At 44.1% G+C, this 26,653-nt stretch overlaps 1 protein-coding gene across 1 annotated transcript in view; it reads left to right on the top strand.

Moving 5' to 3' along the window:
• The window catches only part of Rarb (retinoic acid receptor beta), a 629,041-nt gene that overhangs the window by 291,767 nt on the left and 310,621 nt on the right, over positions 1 to 26,653 (top strand). The window contains exon 3 of the mRNA XM_050140562.1: positions 3,726 to 4,177. Coding sequence (XP_049996519.1) covers positions 4,000 to 4,177 — 178 coding nt within the window. The 5' untranslated portion in view covers positions 3,726 to 3,999. The remainder of the gene's footprint in view (positions 1 to 3,725; positions 4,178 to 26,653) is intronic.

The following is a 26,653-nucleotide window of genomic DNA, read 5'->3' as shown; positions in this document are numbered from 1 at the left end:
TGCATTTAACGCCCCCCCCCCCCAGACACGCAAACACCTTTTCTCCTGGCTCTTTCGTGGATGACAAAATTGATAAGCACAGAAGCTCACGGGTGGTGGACCTGAGACCTCTCAGCCCATCTCAGTCTCCCCCCCTCCTCATCCTGTTCATCTGTGCTTTGCCTCAGGTGGGGAAGGAAAGAGCCCAAATGAGCCCAGGCTGAAGTCAGGCATGACGGGAAAGGGCGTGCTAATACCAGTGACCATCTTTGTCTCCGCAAGCCTGAAACAAAAGACATTTGCTTCCAGAAATCGCTTAATCAGGCGCACATGTGGGCAGGCTGGGACTTCCCACACAGTTCACCGACTAGCAAGACTTTTCCAGCCCCCGTTGCTTCCTCTTCCTATTCTGGGCATAAGTCGTTCTGCTGTGGACACTGTTATCTCTAGTCATTTGCTAATTTTTTTAAGATTTCAAGCGTGCTACTCTGGCAGGCGATATGTTGGCGATCTTTAGGATCTGAAAACGAGAGAAAGGGGAGATTATTGTGGTTCCCGGTTGGTATATATATTTTAAAAAAGAAAGAAAAAAAAAACAGACCTCTTTAAAAATGAGAGAATTGTGCCCTGCGGGGGTGAGTTTGCTAAACTGTCAGCTCTGATGGTTAATAAGCTAGCTTGCCAGAGGGAGGGAGAAGAGACCATTGTAACAACGCGGAGCTTTGTGTGGGATTTCAAAATCAGATTGACTGGAAATGCAGCAAATACTACATGGCATTGTTTTATTTTCTAATTAATTTGTTATAAGCTACAGAATAAAAGTATTGATGTGGAGCGGAGTATGCGTCTGAGAACGCCCGAAGCGTTTCCCTCTGCTGACGTAATATGCCGCCTGCCTGCTCTCGATCTTCTCAAGCAGCTTGAGGCTTCAAGAGATAGGGTGGTGTTTGGGGGAGGCATCACTTTGGGTTAAAATTCATAAGCCGGACGGAAACACCTCCCGCTTTCTAGAGCGCAGGGAGTGCTAAGACCCAAGGCACCTGGACTTTCCCCGTGGACAGTATTCATTTTCGTCCCAAAGGACCAAGGATCGGAGGGAGGCGCAGGTGGATGGTATCTGAGCGAGGACCGTGCCGCCCATACTTGGATTCTTCCCTCCGTGGGTAGCAATTGGTGTGACACACAATCCACTAGGTATGCAAGCTCTCTGCCCAGGGCAGAGGGAACCGAGGGGGTGGCACTCTTCAAACTGCTTTGAAGTTCTGATTCTGCCACAGATGTGTGACGTAGGGGCAGATGTTTAAAGCCATGTAGACTCAGGAATGTGACCAGAAAGTGGGACCTGTCACTAGAGCCCTGTGAAACTTCTCAGAGGCTCAAAGCTTTGGGCTTATGCCTCAGGGGTCTTGCGTGTGGTAATGCCACTGAGGCCACATTATAACATCACAGGGACCCTGCATACTCCGGAAAGCACAGGAGGAACTGTTTTCCCTTTACCCATACCCCATCTTTCTCTTCTTCAATTATGTGACCCAAATCTGAATCGTAACATTTTTCTCCCCAAGACTGCTATGATGTATCCTCCTTCATCCCCAGCCCAAAACCTCAGAAACCTGTCCTCACAAGAACATTATTTAATGAGACAACATGTGTGTTTAAAGTGAACCTTCTCTGAGTGTTTACTGTTTACCAGGCATTGATCTCCTGCAGCGGGATCCTCTGAAGTAAATTCTATAGTTACCCATATTTTACATTTTTTTAAAAGCCCAGTATATTAAGAAGTGAAATTATTTCCCCAAAGTCCAGAGGCGTGTACAACTGAAAAGCTCCCAGGGTCTGAGTTCAGAGCTGGTTAACCAGTGGGCTCCAAAGTTTGGAAGCTCCTGCTGGATGTGGTTACCCTGGCAAAGGTACTCATGGGACCTGCACAGTCAGCACCGAGAAGCGAGGTGAGGCTTCTTTCATCCTCAGCTTCAAGGAATCCTAGATAAAGAACTTGGAGAAAAGCTTTGTAACGGCTGAGCAGGTACACACTCGGTAAGCACACAGCTTCTGTCAGGGTTGTAGATCATCTGTGAGTACAATGACCATATTACCCATCTCCAGTGTCTACGCTCATACCTGACACATAAAAGTCGGTTTAGCCTGATGGATGAGTGAGTGGGCAGACAGGCAGTGGGCCATCATTCACACTGATGGAGGGAGGGAAGGAAGCAGAAGTGGTGTGAGGAGGGATGGAGTGATGGATGGAGAAATGAGTGGATAGGTTGACTGAGAGAGGAATAGACCATCGATGGAGAATGTGGGGATGGATGAATAGAGATGGAGAAATGAATTAATGGATTGATCACTTATATTAAACAACCCATGTTTGATAGATGAATACAACATATAGAACTTAGAAGATACCATAGACATACATTTTAAAATGATTACTTGGTGCACTTTTTCTATATACATACATAAGAATTTATAAATACAACTAATTGAGTTCATTCAGTGTTGATTGTATGCATATGTTTCTAAGGCTGACCATCCACTTGGTATTAGATAACCAATTAGGTGGTACATCCCTGGGGAAGACTGATTCTCACTCTGAGCAATCCTTAATCACTGTAGCTCTTCATCAAGGCATGGGGCATTAGGAGTTTTCCCTAATCCCTGTTGCCATATTAACCGTTCCTCTGGCATGAGGCTTGCCAGACAATTCCAGCTCAATGCCTCCAAATCTTGTGTCTGAAGTGTGTGAAGTCTTTAGAAGTGGGAACTTACCTTAAAATTCTGGGAGACAACCAAAGGCAGCAGCAATGTCCTGTATTTTTCTTTTTCTTTATTTCTTTCTTCCTTCCTTCCTTTCTTCTTTCTTTCTTTCTTTTTTTCTTTTTTTTTTTTTTTTGAGTCTCTTGAATTTTCATATCCAACAACTCAAAAGAAGGTTTCTCTTGTCTGATACTAGTGTTTTTGTTAGATAGTCTGTGGCTCTTGGGGGAGCATTGTCACCCCCAGGTGGCCTTACTGCATGTGTAATTTAGATAAACATGGATTAATAGGACTTCAGTGGCTTCTTCAAACATCCTTAGTATTATTTACTATTTAAATATTTATTGTTCTTGTAGGCATATGGACAACAAGAAACTGACCTAAACTTTCCTGCTGGGTTCCTTAGCTTTCTTCATATTAAAACAGAGCGTTCTCCTGCAGTTGTCTTTCCTTGTTGGTGTGCTATCCAAAGTGAAATCCAAGGTTCTTCCTGCACAGGATTTAACGCTTCGTGGCACATAGACCAGACTGCATCAAACTGGCAATTTCCCTAAGGAACAAGATTTTCTTCATTCGGCAAATGTATGCCGGGTACCTGCTCATGCTTAGGTACTCTGCTAAGGGTTTGAAGCACAGATGCAAAGACAACAAACACTGTGAACATAGAGACAGGAAAACAAATGCTTCTAGGTGGCCATGGAGAAACACGGGGCAAGGAGAGTTGTACTGTAGGGAACAGTTCAGAGTGAAGCTTGTAATTTAACAGAGGAGGATCGGTTATGATAAAATTACATGTAGATGTTTTAGCCTATACTATAATGCTTGAGCTTGAGAAAAGTTAAAATCACAAACTACCAAACGTATGGGACCAAGAAGGAATTTGGAGATCTGAATTATTAATACATTTTTGCACAATAACTTGATAAAGTGAGAAATCCCCCAGATTTGTGAAGCATCGGTTTGTTTATCTGCTTGTTTTCTTACAGGATTAACAGCCCTGGACTCTGAAGGTACCTGGCACCTCTGAACCCTAAGACGAACAGCTGGACAGCATCAGCCTCCTTCCCGTCATCCACAAAGCAAAATGGGAGGCAGAGAGAGCCTGCTGGGAGGAAGCCAGACCAGCAGGTGAACCCCCTTGCTTTGGCTAGGACCTGCCTCAGCCTCGCTTTGCCCTCATCTGCCTCTTTCTGTGTGCTTTGGGACCTGTAGTGATGTGTGCCCACCCTGGAGCACCCGTCCTTCAGTGAGGCTCGAAGCATGAGCACCAGCAGCCACGCATGCCCAGTCCCGGCAGTGCGTGGACACATGACTCACTACCCGGCGGCACCCTACCCGTTACTGTTTCCACCTGTCATCGGAGGGCTCTCCCTGCCTCCCCTCCACGGTCTCCATGGCCACCCACCTCCTAGTGGATGCAGCACTCCGTCACCAGCCAGTAAGTACTCGGGGGCCTTTGCCCTGGATAAATCAAAACAGAATGGTAGACGGGCTCTGTTCCATTAGATTGGCTTCTCTCGGTCTAGAATTCTACCTGAAATGCCGCGGGAAGAAATGTGCGCAGGCACGATGAAATGTGTTTTGACCTAAAAGGCAAACTTTAGGATCTGGTGCAGGCTAAGGTAGCTAAGTCATTTGCTCTGTTTTATGGTGTGCATACAGCTGGTCCGCAGATGCGGCTGCGGGTCCTGAAGATCTGACTGCTAGAAAGAACACCTCTCACTCTGCGAAGTGAGAGATGAAACTGTAAAGGCCACTGGCTGTCCTACGGCTGGAGAGTAGCTCGTGTGATTTTTTTTCTCCTGGGTATGGTTGTGATTATTGTTGTTGATTGCTGTGTTACTACCCGTGGTCCTCAAGTCATAGACCCATGCTCTCAACTCCTGTCACTTGGTTTGCTGTGCCCCTTATGACATTGGGTTTTGTGCTGAGTTGCTTCTAACCCAAGATCATTTCTTAACTGATGCATAAAAGGTGCTACGAGAAAGGGAAAAGATTCTGAGAATTCTTCAAGCTTGTAGAAAGTATTTCTATTATATGGTTTTTAAAGAGTTCTGTCTGAAGATGGAACCCTGATACCAATGAACTTGTCCAGCTTCGGAGAAGTTTGTGTGGTTTGATACCTGGACACGGGATGTGTGTCGGCTCCTGTGACATGGCAGACATTAACAGTGTGCCTTCTGCGCCCATCTTTCCTGTCTAAGAATCAACTAGAGCTCAGCGGAACCCTCCCTCTTGATGCTTCGCTTGCCCTGTGCCCTCCTCCTGAGCAAATCCTTTCAAAGACTGGTTGGGCTCTGAAGTGTTTATCATTTGAAGTACTGCCTTAACTTTGTTTTGTGTTTTATTCATGGTGTTCAACTTTCTCTCCTACCTCCTTGACACACAGGTAGTGGGAGCTTGTTCTACCTAAAGGGTCCTTCAGCAGTAGAGACGCAACCTTCAAACTTAGCAGGGGCTGAATGGCAGACAGACGGGCAGTTGGGATTTGGTGGCAGGGATACAGATCACCACCACAAAATGATCATGCCTGCTAAATTCTGATGTGTTTCCGTCTTGGAATAATCCAGTTGTAATCCCTCCCCTCTGTGTTTTAGGCTGCTGGCCTCAGCCCAGGACCATTAAAGGGTTTGCAAAACCTAGCAACTATCTCAGGCTGACACTCAGCACATCCTAGCAGGTTTATGTTCTCACATTGGAAGTATATTTCATTGACTGAGAAATTAAGAAAATAGGGTGGGAATCCTCAGTATAGCACTTGGGAGGCAGAGATATTCAGATATCTGTGAATTTGAGGCTAGTAGCCTGGTATAACTAGAGAGCCTCAAACCAGCTAGAGACAGATTTTGTCTCACCGAGAGAGAGGGCAAGGAGGGGGAAGGGAGGAATAAGGAGGGTGAAGTATAAAATTCTGTGCCTTAGAACTTTAAAGAAAAGTCAGATCTTAAGAGGTACCCACTGACTTTTGTCTGGCTAAAATATAAGCAAAAAAATTATTTATGTCCTGAAATTAATTAAGGAGATATCCAAGTGTCATGGAGTCTCAGTATGGAGCAATACACACACTTGGGTGACTGCGCAGTGAACACAGAGCAGAAGGGAGTGAGCGGCAGGTGGCTTACTGCATGGACGTTGGCAGAGGCTGATGGAACTTGCTGGTGTGTTCCTGATATTCTGTTTACATCTGTGTCGGCTGCTCAGGGGAAAAGAGTACATTTCCCTGCCTCAGAAATGGGGTTCTTGTAAGCAGCGGGGGATCATGGAGACCCCAGAACCTTCCATCTCTAAAGCAAATAAGAACATTTTCCGCACCAGCTCCCAGTGTCCTGCTTCCTCATCATGTTCTCTCATGTGCCTCCAGCCTGCTACTCCAGAGCGTGAGCTGTGCTGAACTTCTGTCCGTGCTGTGCTGTCCTTGTAGCATCCACGTGTGCTCTCGGGGTTGCTGATCACAGTCCATGGGAGGCTGAAGCTGGAGGGTGGAGAACTCGAGTCCAGCTTGATGTACATAGTAAGACCTTAATTGAAACAAGGTCCTTGGCATAGTGTGTGTACATGCTTTTTGCATTGCATTCTGGCATAATTCTTAGAGCAAGGAGCCACTGCAACTTTAGACCACAGGGAACATGAACCTCATGGTTCAATCTATGTCAGTCACAGTGCTTTTAATAGCATCCTGGCATGGCTGTCAGACCATCGATAGACAAACACCAGGAAGTTTAGGGAGAGTGCAGAGTTTAACAGCTAGTGGGAGTTCGAATTCCAAATGCAGATCTTGGGGCGACAAAGTGCACACCTTTCCCAGTCTGTCAGGCACTGAGGCCAGCCTAACCTTTGGATAGTCCTCTGCAACACACAGGCATCTCTTTCGGTGCTGTCACGGGGTCCTTGGAGATAATAGATGCTAGGGGATTCTGAAACCTCTTTAGTTCCACAGATGCTTAGGGAATCGGCTATCAGTTTTCACCCAACAGGAGAGCTGGAGGAAACCCCTGGTGAGAACACCACAGTGGGAGGAGAGATGTGGGCTGTCAATCAATACTCACAAGCTGGATTCCAGGCTTGCTGTGAAAGTTGGACAGCTGTCTGTCTTGCTTTCTGCTCCTTCGTGGCTGCTTGTTATGTTGTATTGTGCCCATGTGCTCTTTTATATGCTGTTCAGGCTGGAAGATGTCACTAAGCATTTTAACTGAGTATCTCTCAAAATGGTCTGTTTAGGACCTTCTAATGAGAGTTCCTCCACCTTTTTTCTTGATTGGAAGGAGCTGCCCTTTAGGGCTCCACGAAGACAAGTGCTTCTTAAAATTAACCTTGACAGGACATAAATAGAGACTTAGACCAAGAGGCTCCCTGCTACCGAGCTTGTCTGAAAACAGTATACAGTTGAGTTAGACTGTAAGTTTTTTACCAGCATCCACTGGTACTTGCCCCACAGGTTCCGACCCTGTCTGAAGCACATGCACACAAATAGGCTAAACATCACTTGTTGATTCCAGTAGTCTGGTGCCCTTTGCCCCCAATCTTATTTTCTTTCTGCTGAGTCACATTTCCCCTGAGTTTACACAATAGACACACACAACAGGAATCAAGTCACGTGTCTGGGGAGTGACACACCACTACACTTTTGTGGTTGCCAAACAGGACAGCGTGACCTACATCCCTATGGCTTTCACAGTGTTCTATCTAATAAAACAAGGTCAAAGAAACTTGGGAAGAACTTGCGCACCAGTGGTAACCATTTTTGCCCATTTCATCTTGTTCATTTTCTAACTGGGGCAGTCAAAAGCCTTTCCTCAATGTTTGAGAGAAAAGATTGCACTTTTTGACTTGAGGGAACTTTCTGTCCACCTTCTGTTCACTGGAGTCCTGTGTGCATTCTGTAAGAGTTAGCTCTTCACAAGTAGACGGGTATTTGATACTTCAGTGTCTCTGTTCCCACAGAAAAAAGGCCACTTGGTATCTGTACCATTTCCCAGACCCCTGGGTAGGATTGACGTGTGGTCGTTAACATTGTAGTAAAAGCTGGGCTCCTGTTATTGCTTGAACTTTACCCCAAATGCATCAAGAAGACATGCACAATGAATTAGAAACCAAAAGATTATTTTTCTATTTCATCTGCTTTGTTGGGGTTCAGGTCCCAAAGAGGATGTGTGGAGTCAGCAGTGGGGGAAGCATGATCTGAGGGTGAATCGGGGTAGCCGCCAGTGTGCTTATTGAAAAAAGAATGTACCTTGGATATTCTATAGTTGCACATAGTATTAAATGAGAGAAAGGAGGCACGTGGGTTAGGGTTGGCTTGAGATCAGGGATTGAGGAAACTAGCATTGACCCTGACAACTTAGTAAGCACCAGTCACGTGGTAAGGGAAGTGTCAAAGATTTTCGTGCCTGAATTAAGAATGTCTCTTTTTTTTAACAAGCAGGAACTTTCTTCAAGCCCCTGAGAAAATAGGGCTGTCTAACTGCCTGACCTTGGGAAAAGGACTTCCTTGGGGAAATAGACATTCCATTATAGAATATTATAGTTTTTAATGGTTTGGTTTATCCAAATAGCTATAGTTTAAAAGTGAGCAAAGATAAGACTAGACAAATATTACTGTGAACCTGAGTAGACCTTAGGGTTTTTGTAAATCTTGATTATCAAATATACTTTATTTGTCAAGCATCTGTGATTGATCTAAATTTTCTAGCAGCTTTGTGTTAACTTGTGTGGGAGTAGTTAGAGTTATTACCCTATATGGTTCCATGGTGGCGAGATTTTTTTTTCTCTGAAGAATTACTTTGTTTAAAGAGGCTACCATTGTAAAGATTTTCATCTTTCAAAGCCTGCACAAAGTTTCTCAGAGGAAAAGGCATAAGGAAACTCCAGCAATGCACAGTAAGAACTATTAAAAATGAAAGTAAAAAGCTGCAGGGGAATTGGGATCTGCAAAGCAGAAATGTTGGACCTTTGTCAACCAGCAGTGGTCACTATGTGGTCCACTCCAATAAAATTAACCATATTGCCAGAGAAAAGCCCAGCTGTGGAAGAAGGGTCATAAGTCATCATCTTCAGGGTGGTTAATGGGTTTTTTCTGCCCCACCCCATAATAAATTTCTCCACTGATACAGTCAGCCAGATCAAACTGAATTTTAAAAGTATAACAACAAGTCTATGGAGCCAAGCAACTCCCAGACAAATTGATCTGTCTCAGAGATCAAGGCCAGAGAAGTTGTGCACCTGAGCTAAGGCAAAGACATCATAGAGCTTATAGGTGAGGGGTAATGATGTGCCCACTGCAAGCTGGGTTTGTGCCCAAGTGTGGTCAAAAGCTGAGCACTTAGGTGGGGACATGAGGGGAGGAAGCTGCAGTTGTCACCAAGAATGTATAACTGGGTTTTTTGATGCCTTTCCTTTGTTGAGAGACTCTCTGAGTGGGTGGGGTTTGGAGAGAGAGATGGGGGAATGGGGTTTCCAGGACCATGCAGGGGCAAGTCAGAAGCTCCAAGGGAACAGTAATGATATAAACAAGATTAGATCTGAGATATCCCAAATAGTGGCTTTTCCTAGGGAGGCATGGGTTGGGAAGAACACACACAAATAAACAATAAGGATGAGGTTGAGAGGGAGATGTTGTGGGAGTTCATTTTAGAATTATTTTGCTAAAGGCATTCTGATTACATTTTTAGTTGTATAAAATTGGTATTTTGAAAGAACACCTTGACTGAAGAAAACAGGACTTGTAAAAAGTTAGATTCCCACAGAGCTCTGGAGGGGCCCAGTAAGACTTCCCTTGTATACAAAAATTCTGCCTCAGTCAGTTCATCAATCTCTGGCAATAGGGGGGTTTAGGTGGAGCAGGTTTAGGGGGCACTCAGCGGTTGAGGAGGATGAGAACAGGTATCAGATCTCGGATGCCTTGGACAGCTCCAGAGGTGAGGTTACCAGGGGCTCTCTTTGCCTCTTCCTCTATATTCATTCTATCAAACATTGGGATGATTCTTCATAATTTGTTATCTCCTGTGGCTCAGCGGGATGACAATAACTATCAGTAATGCACGCTATAACTCAGACTAGGTAGGGAGAGGATTTGGAATGAATTTTCCATTAAGTAGCAACAACAAAACATCTAATGTGATGTAGATGTACTGGGCTGATTTCCCTCCCTAGATTGATCTCCACACAAATGAAAACATCATGATGTACCTCAGAAAAAGTACAAATATTATGTGTCAATTAAAAAACAAAAGTAAAAAATAAAATGAAAGAGAGGGTAAAATGTAGATAAACAAGGATAGAGGAAGAGGAAATGAGCCTAATTATGACTGTGTTTGTGCTCCGGTGGTGGCCTCCCAAGACTTGAAGACACCAGACCCATCAGGATAGTGCCACTGGCTCTCTTGCTGTCCTTTTACTGAAACTTGGACAAGATAATGCGTACTAAATACTTCTTACGTATTTAGTATACAACCTGTAAACACTGCTGTCCAGCCACATGAAAGGGAAAGTAGAAAAGAGTAGACCCTGGCAGCCAAGCTTCCTGAGTCCACCCACCACCAGCACTGGAATTGTTTGCACCTCACACTCTTGCTTTCATCAAGGCTAGGCTTGTCTTCACGGCTCCGTGTTTGACATGGATAATACAAGCATAGTTACTTTTATATGCATTGTTATTCTAGAAAGGGCCTCACTATACAGCCAAAGCTCCATAGTGCCTGGAGTGTACTGGCTAATTTTATGTCAAGTTGACATAAACTAGAGTTAAAGGCATTAAAGGGAGCCTCAGCTGAGAAAATGTCTCTATAAGATGGACTGTAGGAAAGCCTATAGGAAATTTTCTTCCCAGCCCCTGTGACTGGTATCATCCCTGGACCAGTAGTCCTAGTTTCTATAAGAAAGTAGTCTGAGCAAGACATGTTGAGCAAGCCAATAAGCAGCATCCCTCTGTGCCTTCACCATCAGTTCCTTCCTCCAAGTTCCTGCCCTGCTTGAGCTCTTGTCCTGACGTTCTTCTATGATGGACTAAGATGTGGAAGTGTAAGCCAAATAAACCCTTTCCTCCCCAACTTGCTTTTGGTGCCATGGTGCCCCTAACTAGGATGCTGAGCCTTGGCACACTGAGCTAACCAAGGCTATAGCTGCCCCCCTTCTATTCACTTTGGTTGCAGTCAGGGGCATTATAATAACTCCTTTGAAATCATACTTGTAGGTGGCCAATAGTGCTTTTATTTTGGAATAGTAGTATAGCCTACATTACCTGTAACTTTTATTTTGAAACTGTAGCATATACTATGCTAGAAAAAGAAACCCTAAGAGAAAATCTTGAGGAACAATGGAATGAATGAATACTGCCCAAATCACTGAAAAAATAACAAACAGTGTCAAAGTACTGGGGAAGCAGATGTTAGAGCTTTGTGGGAAAGAGGAAGGGGGATTGTAAGTGGAATGATTGTGAAAAAGCTCCCAGTATCAAAGTCAGTGGCTCCAGCAAGCCAGCAGTGAGCAGTGGCATCTGCAAGGGAAAGAGCACACACCTAAAGAGAAAGTATTCTGCATTATTATTTTAGACACTGTTCTGCTTACAAATGAATCGTTCAGCCATTCTTCCAAGTTTTGATGTGGAGCCAACGACCACTGTGGAAGGGGAGCCGCTCCCCACAAGCTTGTCTAGCACATATGTTATAGGAATTTACATCATACACTCGTCTCTGTTGGTGTTTACTAGGTCTATCAGAGTGGCTGGTTCTCACGTGTGTGTGTGTGTGTGTGTGTGTGTGTGTGTGTGTGTCATAGTTTATTCTTCCTCCAGGAGAAAACCTTCAAAGAATGTTAAGATGATCGTGGATTGAATTGTGTTTCTCAGAAAGATGTGGCTGTCCGAACCTCCAGTCACTTGGAACATGCCGTATTTGGAAATTGAACTAAGCAGACAATTGAAGTGGGACATACTTACTGGAATGGGTGCTGGAATGGATGCTGGGTTGGATGCAGGACAAGTTTGACATAGATCTAGTGACACTGGGAAGACCATGTGCAGACCAGAACCACAGTCAAAGAACACCCAAGCCCTCAAGCCACTTTTAGGAGCCGTTGAGAGGCAAGGCAAACTATCCCCAATAGGTGCTCTCTGTATTTTGAGATGCCAGCTCTCAGAAGTGAGTCTGAGTCTGAGAAAGGTAGCTTCTGCTGTTTTTCTTAATCAGTTCCTCCTGAAACATATCTATTTTCCTTCCCACAATTTCATCAGTGCAGTGGTAGCTCATGTGTCCTCTTTAGTTGAGTTGGTGATCAGTGTTGGGGAAATGTGGTCTTTTCCACTTCACTGTAGAACTGATGTCTTCTAACTCAACAGGTTCAAGGCTGTGGTCACATGTCTTATCCTCGGCTTAGGTGAGACTTTTTCTTGACCACACTCACATTCTTTCTGTCTTATCTTTGGACAACAAACTACCACCACTCTTCTGGGACCCACCATGGTCTATAGAATACTTGTGTTCCTCTTGCTTTTAAAGCCATCTCCTCGAAGTGCAAACAGGTTCCCATGAATTCCGTACTGGACTGAGAGTCCTCAACAGTGTCTTGTGCATTCCAAGTTCACATTCAGGTTTGAGTGGCAGGGATTACTGGAGCACTGATCTTACCACTATAATATTCAGTTGTTTTTTGAATAGCATTCACTCAGGCATTCCTGACAGACCTAGGCCAGGATGTGTAATCTAACTGTTGGCTTGACTTTTTCTAACATCCATGTCTGGAATTCTCAGTACCTCTCTTCCCTTAAGTAGACAAATCTTAACGATGTTTTCTTTTTTTTCCCCTAGCTCTTGGCCTTATCCATAGCCTTCATTTTAAGGTGCATTTTTGTTGTGTAATTGATTCTGTGTACTTGTGCATCCTGCCTCGTGCATCTGCACCTGCTACTTATCCACATTTGGAAAACCTACTCCGCTTCTGTCCTCCTCCTTCTCTTCTATTCTTTCTCTCCCATGCCTTCTCTATCTAATAGTTTCATGCCTTAACATTCTGAGCCTAGGAGCTGGGAATATAGTTCAGTAACTGCAGGTATGAAGTCCTGGATTAATTCGCTGAGTTGAGTGCCTCACCAAGCCTCTCCCTATACAGTGTGCCTTTTCAATAAAAATATAAATCAAGTTTAGTATTATTAAGGTCTGCATGGGTAGTTGTTTGCCCCAGTGCCCCTGAAATAATTAGGAAGACATCATTGAGTACAACAAAATTGACCCCATGTTAGTTTAGTGCAGAAATGCTTTTGTCAGATGCACAGGAAACATGTAAATTCGGGTCAAACATAAAGAATGTGAGTTTGTTTGAAAGACAAGGGAGGTGGTTATCTGCCCAGTAGCCACATTGACATCTGTGAATCCCAGACTTGCAGCATCGAGGACCTTACAGTCTAATCCAGCATGCTCATTTGGGAAGGGCCATCGTGTCAAACCAATAGTGTAGATATGCAGATAATGGGGAGGCAGAATTTGAGGAGCTTGAAGAGGAGCAGGAAGAGGATGGGTGTCTCTGGGAGCAGCAGCTCATGAACTTGAATGCCATCTTCCCACTCGCCATGTTTCGCCGTCCCTGTAAACCTAGTGTGAGAGGCTGGAGCCCCGAAAGACAAGATCTTCGTCAACTGATAACATGAACTACTTATGACAATGTCACAACCAAAGAAACCCATGAAATAACCATCCAGACTCTTCTCTATGCTTTGTTTTCACAGAGTGCCTCTTCCAACCAAGTCGTGTCATGTTAAGACAGCCACCCTTAGCTTACTTCCCAACGGAAAGGTTTCTAGATCCACACATGTGCTTCTATAAGCCTTTAAATCTACATGGGGTACAATGCCTAACAATGTATACTTCTACATTACAGAATTATCCAGAGTGTGGCCTTATACTTGGCTGCTGGGGAAGACCCACTTTCATAAGTAATCATAGTATACTTTGCCATGAAGAGTCTGCATCCAAGAAAGGCACAGACATTATAAGGGGTCTACATTCAGAGCCAGGGAATCGAGTCAAAGCCCATGCTTTTCCCACTGAGGAACAGCAAGGCTTGCAGCCCAGTTATCTCTGTTATTGTTTGAATGACTTTGTTAATATCTGTAATGATGGATGTTTCTCAGCCATTATGACTTTGCTTCTATTACTACCAAGCTACTCTAATGTAACTGCTTAATGACTAGGAAGTCAGCCAATCCAAAAAAAAGGACACCTAAGGGGAGAAATCTGACCTTGACATTTCATATCAGCAAGTGGCCCTTTGATGGTAGCCATATAGTGAAAAGACCATGGCCTCTCAACATATCTGTTTTTGTCATGATATTTGACAGGACATAAATGCATGTATGTCCTGATGGAAAACTCTGAAACTTGATGTAATTCTCACAGCCAGATTCTGTTCTGATTGCTTCTTCCCTGGGAATCTGAGAGTAAAACAAAATTTCAACCCAAATGTACATAGACCATCATTGATTGTGTTAGTTTAATTAAGTCTAGCTGTCTAAATTAAGTGTAAATGTATTCAATGTATTTTATATGCAAAAATACATATTTGAAATACACACACACACACAAGAAAAAGACTAAGGTTTGTTTGATACTAAGAATCACAGCTGTCCGATTGAAAACACAACTCACAAAACCACGTATAGAGAATGCAGCTCCCATGAAGAGTGGATGGTGTTCTTCACGTCATGAGAGAAGGCTGCTGCCCCACCTTAGCTACACTTTAGCAATCCAAGGCATGTCCAAGAAGGTGACCCTGTAGTGCAGTTTTACAGCCATTGATGTTGCCAGTATCAATCATTGGAAGGATGGTAGGCCTGTACCTACACTTTGGGGGAGAGTCTATGTCTGTATAATGACTTGCAATACTTTACCTTCTAGGCTTTATTCTGTGTGACCAAGGAATCTAGGTTGTTGGTGGCATCCTAGACACACCCTTTACGTGGGCATCAGGCCTCATGACTGGAGATGTTTGCCATAGGTGCCACTCAAAGTATAAACCTAGAAACGATCCAAACACCAACAAGGAGATGAGGCAAAATAGTGGCCTAGGCGGTAAACTGAATTATTTGTTAGTGAAAACGGAATTGTAGGTTAGAGTGGGGATTTAGTGTTGGTGAGAAGGCCCCGGGGTAGAAAGTCGCTTGCCACTAAGCCTGATGACCCTCGTTTGATACCCAGGACCCACATGGTAGGAGAAGATGGAGAGTACCTACTCTTTTAAGTTGCCTCTTTCTCAATGGAACAACAGGCCGGACAAAGGGCTGGGACGGGGCTGGAGTGGAAGGGGGGCTGTACAGAAGTGGTGAAGTCTTGAAAGAGTCTGTTTATTATCTAATGTTTGGTGTAGTTACACAAATGAGATTGAGCCGAGAGAGAGAGACAGACAGACAGACAGACAGACAGACAGACAGACAGACAGAGAAGGGGTCAAAGAGAAATAGCTCATTAAAAATGTCTTCAACTTTCCATCTTAATAGTGATGGTTCAAATACAGTATTTAAAAAATATATAAACTATGGTATTTTAAAAATTTCTTCCTTATGAAGAGGCAAAAATTTGAAAGGTCAAAAGATCACCTGAGCTATGGAGCATCCATTACAGCCTGCAGGGAAGATAAAACTCAGATGTTTCTTTTCTATGAAGTGGTTTTACAGTGAGTATTAAGAGCCTCCCCTCTTTGATCTGTGGCTCGCATCTAGTTTGGATGTGGGGTGTGTCTGAGAGAATGTGGACAGTATCACAGGCATGTTCGTTGCTGAAAAAGGACACAGGAGACATGATTCCTAATACAGGTTGACTTCTGACGGCATGAAAACCTGTGCTTTGAAGCATTGGTGGATAGGTGAGCCTATTGATGTGAAAATGGAAAAGAAGTCTCCATAGTTAAATTAAATATTAATAATTATGTATTAAACATTCAATAATTCCGTTCTAATAAATCCATTTACTTTTTTAGCTTATAACTTAATTATATCATTTCCCCCCTCCCTCTAAACCCTCATTCATAGCCCTTCTGTCTAATACTTTTTTTTAAGTGTATATGTTATATATGTTCAGGGACATCTGTATGAGAAGGTTCTTTGGGAAATTTGGATTTTTTTAATTGTTTTTGATTGGTTTTTGTTGTATCTACTTATTTATTATTTGTTTTATTATATTTTGAAGTAGTGAGGATTGAGCTCAGGGCCTCATGCCTTCTAGGCAAGCTCTTTCCCACTGAGTCACATCTAACCCGTGGAAGGCACCATATAGACTTCTAGTTCTCAATTAAAGATGATCCATGGTCCTTTCTTTTCCCTTTTCTCTTGATACAGAGCCTCACCTGTAGCCCAGTGGCTTCCAACCTGCAGTCTTCCTGCTTCTGCGCATGTGTGATAGGCAGAAACTAGCCACCATGCTCGGCTCTGATGTTTGTGTGGTCTTCCTTGAGGGACCACGACCGTCTTATTCTGAACTGTACATTTACTATTTAATGCTTGTCACAGAGTGAATATCCTGTCTGCTTTAGATTTGATAATAACTTGTTGGATTATTCAAAATTAAATTCCACTGAACTAATTCAGTTGTGCTTGCTGAAATGAATCTCCCACCTCAGTCAGAATTCTGGTTAGCTTATGGTTTTGGGATTCACAACAAACTCAATTCTCCAGGAACCAACTTTCCCTAAAGACGTTTTAAAATTACTTTTAAACTGAGGGAGACTTTCAAAGGAGACATTTTTGAAGAGAAAGTTATTCTGTCAGTTTCTCTGAAAACTGTCCCAGCCTAGTGCTCATGCTCGCCTGTGCCTTTGGCTTTTGCTGTGTGAGTGTTACCAGCATTGTCTGAAGAGGCTTAGCTATCACATCTCTGGGAAGCTACACACATGAGCTCACTCATGTTAACCATGGCACATACATGATAGATTCCTTGAAATTAGTTTATAAGATACCATTAATTTTTAGAAAAGAATTTATGAGCATTTACAACATAGTTCCATGCACAGCTTTTTGAATTGTAAGTAAATACGCGTTAAGTGATAAAAGTAGCAGGGGAAACCAGTTGAGACCTCTGCACTAGACTCTTTCTGATGGTACAGAAATACCTTTACCTAAAATTTCATCTGGAGAAGAGGGTCCCTACCAGGCAGAGGTTCATGAACTGCAGCCAGTAATCCTACAGCACAGCACAGCCCCCAGCCTCGCCCTAGCTTCAGGACATAAGGGGCACTCTGGGCATTAGACCTTTAGATAACTGAGTGTGCCCTTTACTGTTCAGTGAAAACAGAATCCAGAGGCACCACACAGTGTCTCCAGGTAGACAGTCTTCCAAAGCTCCGAGACCAGTCTAAAAACTAAATGTCAATGTGGCAAGACAAATAACTGGTCCTCACAGAGCTTGGTAACTTTCCCTAATACATCTTTCTTAAGCCAAAGGTTTAGGAGAGAACAGAAACTCTGGACTTAAGATCCTATTCCTGAGAAGTAAAAGCCAAACCCACTCTTGGGTGCAGGACCCAGGCAGGGCATAGGAAAAAGTTGAGGGAGAAATGGCTGTGAAATTGATGGTGTGTAAAATGCAGACCCTCCATCATGGAGACGGAAACTGCATTCATGCAGAGAAACCCGGATGCTAGCACTTTTGTGAACTGGGTACCATCCCTTCAAACTTCCTTCTTTCTCATGGTCTTCTTCTGGTACACAACCCACACAGCATTCAACAGAGTATTCCTGGAAAATCTGGGTGTCTAGAAAATGCCTAATCCCTGCCAGGGGCCATGAGGGTGCTGACATACCGCAGCAGTTGCTGGGGCTGCCACAACCAGCAGGAAAATGACCCATAGAAGGCAAGAAGATAGTTTGGCTCAACACAACTCAATAGCCGGTGTTGGTTCAAACTCCAGGAGTCTGACCATGAGTGGTTTGTTTATTCCAACATAGCACAATTGGGTGAAAATTTCCTTGGTGATAATCAACTCAATCCTGTGTCCCAATAAAGCTTGAAGCACGACTACATCAAAGCTCTCTGTAAAGCACGGGGGACATATTTTCATAATGGGTTTCAAAAACGGGTTCTGTAGATTGACTACATGTGATAACTTCCTTAAAGATGTGTTTTATATATTGACAAGCTCATGATAAGGATTTGTCGGAGGATCTGATGTGGTCTCAGCCTCACAGTTAGCACAAAAGATGACCAGACTGTTAACCACATCCACTCCCAGCCTTCTGGGTGGATAACAGGTTATGCATCTGTAGGGATAAGCCCTCCCCTTGGGGGCGGGCTGCCCTCGGGCGTATGTTTACTGATATATTGGGCGGGCAGACGCTGCAGGCCCCTTCCCTTCCTCTCCTGTCTCCGCCGGCTACTCCGCTGGAACCTTGGTTTCGTGAGTCTGGTTTTGTTATTAAACTTGTTCAAATACCTATTATCTTTGGTGCTTATTTAATTCAACCGCTGCACGCATCCCTTTCTTCCAAGGGATAACACTGTGGGTTTGATATTCCTGGATCCCCTAGTGCTTGTCTATGAGCACAAGGACCTCTGTGGCCCCTACAAGGTGCTCTCCCTCAGAGCAGGCCAAGAGCAACTTGTACCACTTGAGAGCAGAGCCCTGAGATGCCACTCAGTGTTTCGGTTCCCAGAGATTCTAAGCCTAATTCAGGGGGTTGGATAGGATCTGAGGGAAGGGCAGTATGTGGACTCTTCCCTTGACTCTGCCTTACAGAGAAGGCGGCTCACTGACCCTCTCTGTCTGACGCCAGAGGTATCAGATTTCACACAGGAATCTTTAACTACTCACCTGAGGAATGCCGGTCTTTAGCCAGCAAATGGGCCATTTCTTGAGATCACTTCCCATCTGTGAATGACGAAAGTTACCCCGTTTCAGATGACGGAAAGCAACCCCTTTAAAAGCACCTTCCCCAGGGCATGCTTTCTTCTCTGTTCTTGACCATTCCTATTGTTGATGCCCAGAGTGAGCTTGTATCAACAACGGTTCTTCAGAGTAACCACTCCTGATGAGTCCCGTGAGATCTGGCATCTGTGATATTGTCAGATGCATGATCTAAAAACATCATCTCAGGAGGGGAGAGATGGCCCAGTAATTAAGAACACATACTGCTCTTACAAGGACCCAAATTTCAGTATCATCATCAGAAGGCTCATAATCACCTACCGTTATAGCTCCAGCCCTGGTCTCTACTCACTAATATCGCTCACTGTTGTATACACTCATAACTCACACATACACACTCTCATGCATACTCACACACATACAACACACACACACACAATTAAAACGTAAGACCTTTTATAAAATTATCTTGGGCTGGGACTGGGGCTGTAGCTCAGTTGTTAAGAGTTCTTGCTTAGCATGCTGGAGGTCCTGGGTTTGATCCCCAGCCCAGCATAAACCTGTAACTCCAGCTCTCAAGAGGCAGAAGGGAGAATAGAAATTCAAGATTATCCTTGGCTGCATAGGAAGTTTCTGATCCTGACTCAAAAAAAAAAAAAAAACTTGGCAGCAGCAGCAAGCTTGTTCAGTTAAAACATGTGAGTTCCCCAACTAACAGACTAGCCTACAGGGACTTGTGTTGGGGACTCCACACAGTTTCTTCTTTTTATTCTCGAAGAAATCTATGAACAGCCATTACTGGGAGTTTCTGAGGCAGTGACAGACCTAGTGTGGTTTTGTGTCATTCTCCTGTGTTGAAAGGGCTTTTGGTAGGCTAACGAAATGACAGGATTGGAAGCTTGAAGAGCCCAAACACACGGTTTTCACTGTGTCTCTGCCTCCCACTCCGTTGGTGCTCAGGAGTGCTCCTTCACTGTGAGAGAGGACTCCCCTCAGAATCCCTTCCCTCCCTGGCCTCATTGTGGGGAGTTTACATCTCAACAACCTCTGTTTTGCATTGTGTATCATTATTATTGGCTTCTGCTGTGTTCGCTGGGGCCGAGGACATGTTCTCTCTGTTTCTGGAAGATGTTCTCTTTGATTTTCATGAGTAAAAAAAAATAGTCCAGGACACAATGCATGTGGCTATTCAGTGTGCATGGGAACGAGTGGACACACCCCTTCTGAAGCTTTCTGCAGGATGTGCTAGCCCGACCCATGTGGGCAACTCTAGCTCCATTTATCTTGACCATGCAAGAGCCTTGAACACACCCTAGCCCAAGTGTTTTGTGCTCCTAAGGTATAGCCCCTCCATGTAGCACAGATACCCATGATCTCTATGATAAGGCATGCATTGGTTTATGGAAATGCAAGCTTTGGGGGGAAATTTTCCCTAAGCCACCTCCAATTACATAAGAAGGAGTCATGAGACTTCTCGCCTAGAGCTTACTCCCCATGTACAGCAGGAGGTGGCCACTGACCCAGAGCATCTGGAATGAAAGTGAGAGTTGCTAAGAGCCCAGACCCACTGCAACTCTTGAAGGACTCACTTAAACAGCATTACAAATGTTTAACAAGGACCATGTGCTTGTATGCTCACAACACTCACAATCCAGCACTTTCATGAGGCCGTGTGTCTGCGGCTTACAGGATAGGAAGGTGATATCCACCTAAAGTCTTTGTAAATACCAGAGCAGGAAGAAGAAAGTGTTTTTGATATGTACACACGGCTAAATAAGCTATCAGGGTTAAGTAATGTATAAGTCAAACAGGAAAGTACTGTCACCTCTTGGGGCCTCTCATGAGCTGATGTCCCTTCCACCTTCCTGCTGCCCTTCTGGAGTGAGTTGATTGGTGAACCTCCGTGAATCATTTCTTAAGAGTTAACTATGCTTTGGGGGTCTGGGCCCACAGTAAAGATAGTCAGAGGCAGGCTGCAGCTGAGACGGCTTTCTCATGTTTGGTATTGGATGAATAGTGTGCATCAGATGGAAAAAGTCCATCCATTCCGAGATTAATGCGGCAGAATGGAAATTTTAGATGGAAATTCGTCTAACGCAAACTCCAGAAACATCAGCTCCATCTTGTTCTTCGCTTGTGTCCTACTCTTTGTCCATAGGAAGATATGATTTCAGAGTGTTAAGTTCACAAGAAAAAGCCTTTTTGTCTGCATCGCCCTTGGATGGAGGTGGGGACGGGGCTTCCTCCATCCCTTAGTATCTTCCTTCATCACTCCAGGAGACGTTCCTGTTCTGTGCTGGATCTGTATTGATCATGCTGTCTTGCTTTTGCATATTTTTCCTTGAGTCTCTGATGCTTTCTCTGTAGTAAGGTCTTCCTGGGAGCCTAAGTCTTCCCCTCATTCAGCCGGCCTAGCTGTCTTCAGCTAGTTCCCTGCTCCTCCAGGCTCATTTTATTTGTGCTCTCGGAACCACTAAACTCCTTCCACAGAACACCTTTTCTCTCCTGTTTGTGGATTCTCCACAACCACTGTGTGAGCGTCTGTACATCAGGGAGCTCTCCATAAGCTGTGGGTAGATCACACTGAAAACCAATAGCCTGGTTTTGTCTTATTTTTTTAAGGTATTTCCAATGGATGAAAGGGTTAACTGTGGGAGGCTCATGGGTATCATTTCTGTATTGAGTCAGGTCAGCATGATCTGACCTTCAAATATCTGAAAACAGGACGAATATCCCCCATGCTACAAAGGAGAAAAATGACTGAAAATAAAATAGGCGTAAATAATAAAATTGCCGGGCACCAGCAGCAGCATCATGTACACATAGCAAGGACCAAAACTTTCTACAGAGTGTCCCGTGCTGTGTGGTTATGTCATAGGTTATTGTCCCTTTTCTGGTCTTTCTCCTACAGTAGGGATCCCCATCAGGGGAACTGCCCTTGTGAACATTTGGAAGTGTGTGGCGTTGGTGTTGCTATGGTGATGCTGAAAATCAGTAAGCACAAACGAGGGTGTTGAACATCTGCACCACCTCAGGGGCTTCTGCTCCACATTCCTGTACATACCCCCTGAGGAACGTGGTGGCTTTCGATCTGCTCCTCCCCGTGACTGTTGAGCGGGTGACCTGCCTGGTGTCCAGAACAAAGTGAAAATCCTGCTGAGAACCCCTTGGTTTCAGGAAAGCTTCCGGGACCCCGGGTTGCACACGCTGTTGATAAACAGAGCTGAGCCTTCCACTTCAGAGGAAGCCTGGAAGTTGGTGTGGCCTCGTGCCATTGGAAACGACGTGTAAGCCGTGAACCTATGTTTCACCCGTTAACCAATCATGCAGCTTTGCTTTCTACCCACGAAGCCCTAAGTGGTTGGTATGTAACATAAATGAAAAAAAAATTTAATAAAAAAATTAGACTGACATTAAGTCATAAAGGCTGAACCCTGGAAGCCACTTTGGTACCCATGAACTAAGAAATGCAGGATGTGTGCACGTCATCACGGGTATACCTGATGGAGTATTAGATTGTCCTAAAAGCTGAGGTGGTAACATTTGTGAGAACATGGTTGAATCTGGACCAGTTCAGCTAAGCTGGAGGACAGGGGAACCTCAAGGATCCTGGTCTCCTGTCCCCCTCAGCCTGGTGGCCTCCTGTGTGGGTACTGGATACTGAATCTTTAAGGATGGTACTCTCCCTAGCCATCCTTTTTTTGAAACAACATCTCAATGTATATCCAAATCTGTCCTCAGACTTGCATACCTCCTGCATCTGTCTCCAGGGCTGGGATCACAAGTCTACATGAACACAGTTGATGGGATTTCATTTGTATACGTAATCTATCAAGTGGTTGAAAGCAGAGTACAGAAAGATCACTAGTGGGGAAGGGAAAAGAACTGAGAAGAAAGGAATTCACTGGCAACCACCAGGTAGCCTGGTAGGCCGGATGCCCTATGCAGCAGAAAACTAGTTCCTGCTGCGGGGGTGGGGGTGGGGTGGCCCTGGCCCTGGACCAGTGTTCACACTGAAGGCAGTCTGGGAAATGCAGGAGGGTGACATAGTGTACATGCAAATGGAACCCAAAATGCAGGTGTTGGAGGATCACCAGGTGATGTGCCAAGTGTCTAAGATGGAAAGAAAGAATAGGGCATGCATAGCGCAGGCCCCTGCTTCCTGGTTAGGTAAATCTCCAGTTAGAAACCTACTGTTGCGGGGGGGGGGGGGGGGGGGGGGGGGGGGCGGGGGCGGGCTGTCACATTAGGGATTTACCTCCTGCTGGGCTGACACCTCAAACTTCAGTTACCACCTGCTGTTCCTCTGGCATGGTCCCCACTGGCAGAAACCAATGTTTCTGGTTCCCAATCTAGATGTTTAGAGCATCCCTAACTCAGATAGTAACAAACCACAAATTTTATGAATTTAGCTATTTGTTTTTAGATATAGCTGCAGACCCGAGTGTGAATTTCTGGTGGTCACTGCTCTCTGGGCCCTTTGAGATCTAGTTCATAACTTCCTTCTTCTCCCAGAAGTCCTCAACAAAGAATACTTGCTAAAGTGTGCTATTAAAGCAATGCAATAACTCATACTGAAGAATAAGGGGTTATATGGCTTGCTTTCTTCTACTTCCCATGAATATTTTATTTTGAGAGAAACGGAAGTTTTAGCAAGAAGTCTTAAATGTATCTCAAAAAGTGTGTGTGGAGCATAAGCCAGTGACCAAGTACCACAGGCTGTTTCCTGATACAACTGTTTTCATAGCACCAATGAAACTATATCATGAACATTGATACCTACACTTTTGGTAGCCTTGAGATAAAACATCTTTCCCCATCACCCGGCGTTTTTCTGTTTGGTGTCTGCTAATTCCATATCACCTCAGAAATTATGCTGATATGTTTTTTTATACTTGGTTTCCCGCACTAATTTCTAAAGTGTTGGTTATAAACATTCATGGACTAAGTAAGGAAAGAGATCCTTAAGAAAACTGGCTGGTGGATCCCAGTAGTCAGAAGTCAATGCGTCAGTGCTTTTGTGTGTGTGGTGTGGAGAGCTCAGTTCGTGCTCTTTGCTCCTTGACAGTTCATCGTGTCCACATCTGTAGCTACCCGGCCAGGCTGCTGCAGGTTGCTTTTCTTGTTGGTCTGTCTAGGTTTTATTTGGGTGCACAGCAGTTCCAACCTTCTCTATTTTCTGGTAAGCACCCCAACCTCTGATGGCCATTCTCCTCCTTTTTATTTCTTCTTGGTTTTGTTTGGTTTGGTTTGGGGTTGTTTGCTTGTTTGTTTTTGTTTTATTTGTTGCTTTGGGGGGACAGTGTTTCTCTGTGAACTCTAGCTGCCCTAGAGCTGGCTCTGTAAGCCAGGCTGGCCTCAAATTCAGAGATACACCAGCCTCTACCTATTGATTGCTGGGATTAAGGGTGTGCACCACCACAACTGCCCAACTTTTTTTTTATTTATATGATTGGATGTATGCTTGGTCTGTTGGTTTTACAAAGTCTCATTATGTAGCCCAGGCTGACTTTGAGAGAGATACTCCTGCCTTAGCCTCTCTTGATGGAGGTGGGTCTTGTATCTTATCTGTTGCTTTCATTGGTTAACTAATAAAGAAAACTGCTTGGCCTGATAGGACAGAAAATTAGGTAGGCAGAGTAAACAGAACAGAATTCTGGGAGAAAGAAGCCGAGTCAGGCAGTCACCATGATTCTCCCACTCCAGACAGACGCAGTTTAAGATCTTTCCTGGTAAGCCAGCTGATGGTGCTACAAAGAATATTAGAAATGGGTTAGATCAATATGTAAGAGCTAGCCAATAAGAGGCTGGAACTAATGGGCCAAGCAGTGTTTAAAAGAATACAATTTGTGTGTTGTTATTTTGGGGCATAAGCTAGCTGACGGCCAGGAGCCAGGCGGCAGGAACGTGGCCCGCAGCTCCTCACAACACTCTCCCTGTGCTTCCTGGTGTGCATGAAGTGTACATGAGGTGTCGTGATGTATGTATGTACAGGTTCCATGACACTCCAGGTATGCACCATCCCTTCCAGTTTATATTCTGCTTCCCAAACTATGTATTAAGAGTCCCTGTGTGAGCTGCACTGTGTGATTCTTGTCCTCCTGTGCTGGCCTCACTTCGCTTCACAATACCCTAGAGTTCATCTGTGCTGTTGCACATGGCAGGATCCTGTTTTGTTATTAGCTGAAGAACATCCATTGTCTTCTTCAGATTCTTCTTCAATTGGTTGGTGGACGCCTAGGTGGGTTCTGCATCTTGGTGCCTGGGAAAGTGACAGTGGTGTTGCACGGGTGTCTTTGGGGTGGCTGACCCCATTGCCTTGGGCAGACATTCAGTGGCAATGTTACCAGCTCACAGCACGGCTCTGTTTTAGTTTCCTGCGGAATTCCTAGTGTTCAGCAGCGGCTGATTTAATGCACATGCCTACCAGCTGTGTCTAACAGTTCATGCTCTCCACAGCTCATCAGAACTTGCTATCTTCAATTTTTTTTTCTTTTCGTGGCAACTGTTGTGACTGTGTGGCATCTCTCTGTAGTTTGCTTGACACTTCCCCCATGTTTAGTGATGCTGAGCTCCTTTGCATGCACCAGTTGGTCATCTGTGCGTCCTCCTTTGAGAGTCATGGTTCTCTTCTCTTGCTCAGTTTTAATTTGCTTTAGTCGTAATGATTTTTCTATACAACAGCTCAGATTTCTCATACTCTTTTATATGACCTGCTGCTGTCAAATACCTGTTAGGATCTTTGGCTGGCACAATTGGGTAGGAGCAAATAAGCATCACAAGCACATCTTAATGGACATTATATGGCAGCAAGTTAATGTCACAGTAGATCTGTACTTGCGGGGCAGACTTCAGGAATAAAACATTTTGTACTACTTACCTCCCACAGGCTACATTGTGTTTACTCTGCTCTCTATTCCCTTCACCTTCTAGAAACTCTTGGTTTTGTCTCGTTTTGCCTTTGTTTCAGTGTGTGTGCGCACGCATGTGTGTATTTGTTTGTGTGCGTTTGTGTGTATGTGTTTGTGTGCAGTGTGTTTATGTATGTTAAGATTCTCAATCAGACTGTGTCCTGAAGTATTCCCTCATGTCCTTTTCTAGGAGTCCCAGACTTTCATGTCTTACACGAAGTCTTTACTCCACTAAGCCGGCTTTTGTAGGGTGGGAGAGGTAAAGGGCTCATTTAATTATTCTGTGTGTGAAGAGCAGCTTTCCTAGCATAGCCTGCTACAGGGCCTGTCCTTCCCAATGTACTCTTGGCTTCTCTGCTGAGGTCCGCTGCTGGTAGTGTGTGATCTTAGCTCTGGGCTCTATTCAATCCATGTCCATCTACTTTGTGCTCTGTAAGATCCTGCTCAGAGTAATTACTGAGAATAAATACATAGTTCAAGTTGAAAGGCATAGTGCCTTAGCAGATAAATTAGACACAAATGAATGGAAAGATGTCCTTCATCATGGATTAAGAGAATTTATTTAAAAGTCCATACCACCCACAAAAATTGTCAGTTCAGTCCCTATCAGAATATCAATAACATCCTTCACAGAGATAAAAATACAATCAAGCTTGTATTGGAACCACAAAAGACTCAGTAATGTCAAAACCATCTTGAAGCTGGAGGCACCGCACTGTGGCCACAGTAAGGCCATGCAATATTTCTTAATATGATTCAAAGCTTAGAAGAAACCTATAGATTTGGCCTGGTAACCCTCAATATTATATTCAAATTCTGAATTTATTCCAGAAAGCCATTCAAATTTTATTCCTATTACAACACTCCCATCTTTATTGGATTTTAAAGAATTTTCTTACCATCTTATGAAGCCCAGTGAGTTTAAAATGCTTTTTATTAAATAAGGGTGCATTGAAATTTTAACTCCATTCATTCCAATGGATTATATCTTACTGCTGACATGTTGGGAAATTATAGCTTCATTCCCAGGGGGAAAACGTATTAAGTCTAAATTAAGTTATGTGCAGAAATTTCATGGATCTAATCACAGATTAGAAGGAAAACCCATAGTGTTTCAATAAAATATTGGTACTGATGGGCTATCAAATTTTAAAGATTTTCTG

The sequence above is a fragment of the Alexandromys fortis genome, unplaced genomic scaffold (assembly GCF_014885135.2).
Source record: "Alexandromys fortis isolate MF-2015 unplaced genomic scaffold, M_Fortis_MF-2015_v1.1 scaffold_46, whole genome shotgun sequence".
Lineage (NCBI taxonomy): Eukaryota > Metazoa > Chordata > Mammalia > Rodentia > Cricetidae > Alexandromys > Alexandromys fortis.
The sequence above is the reverse complement of the archived record's forward strand: the minus strand, read 5'-3'. Positions and strand labels throughout refer to the sequence as shown.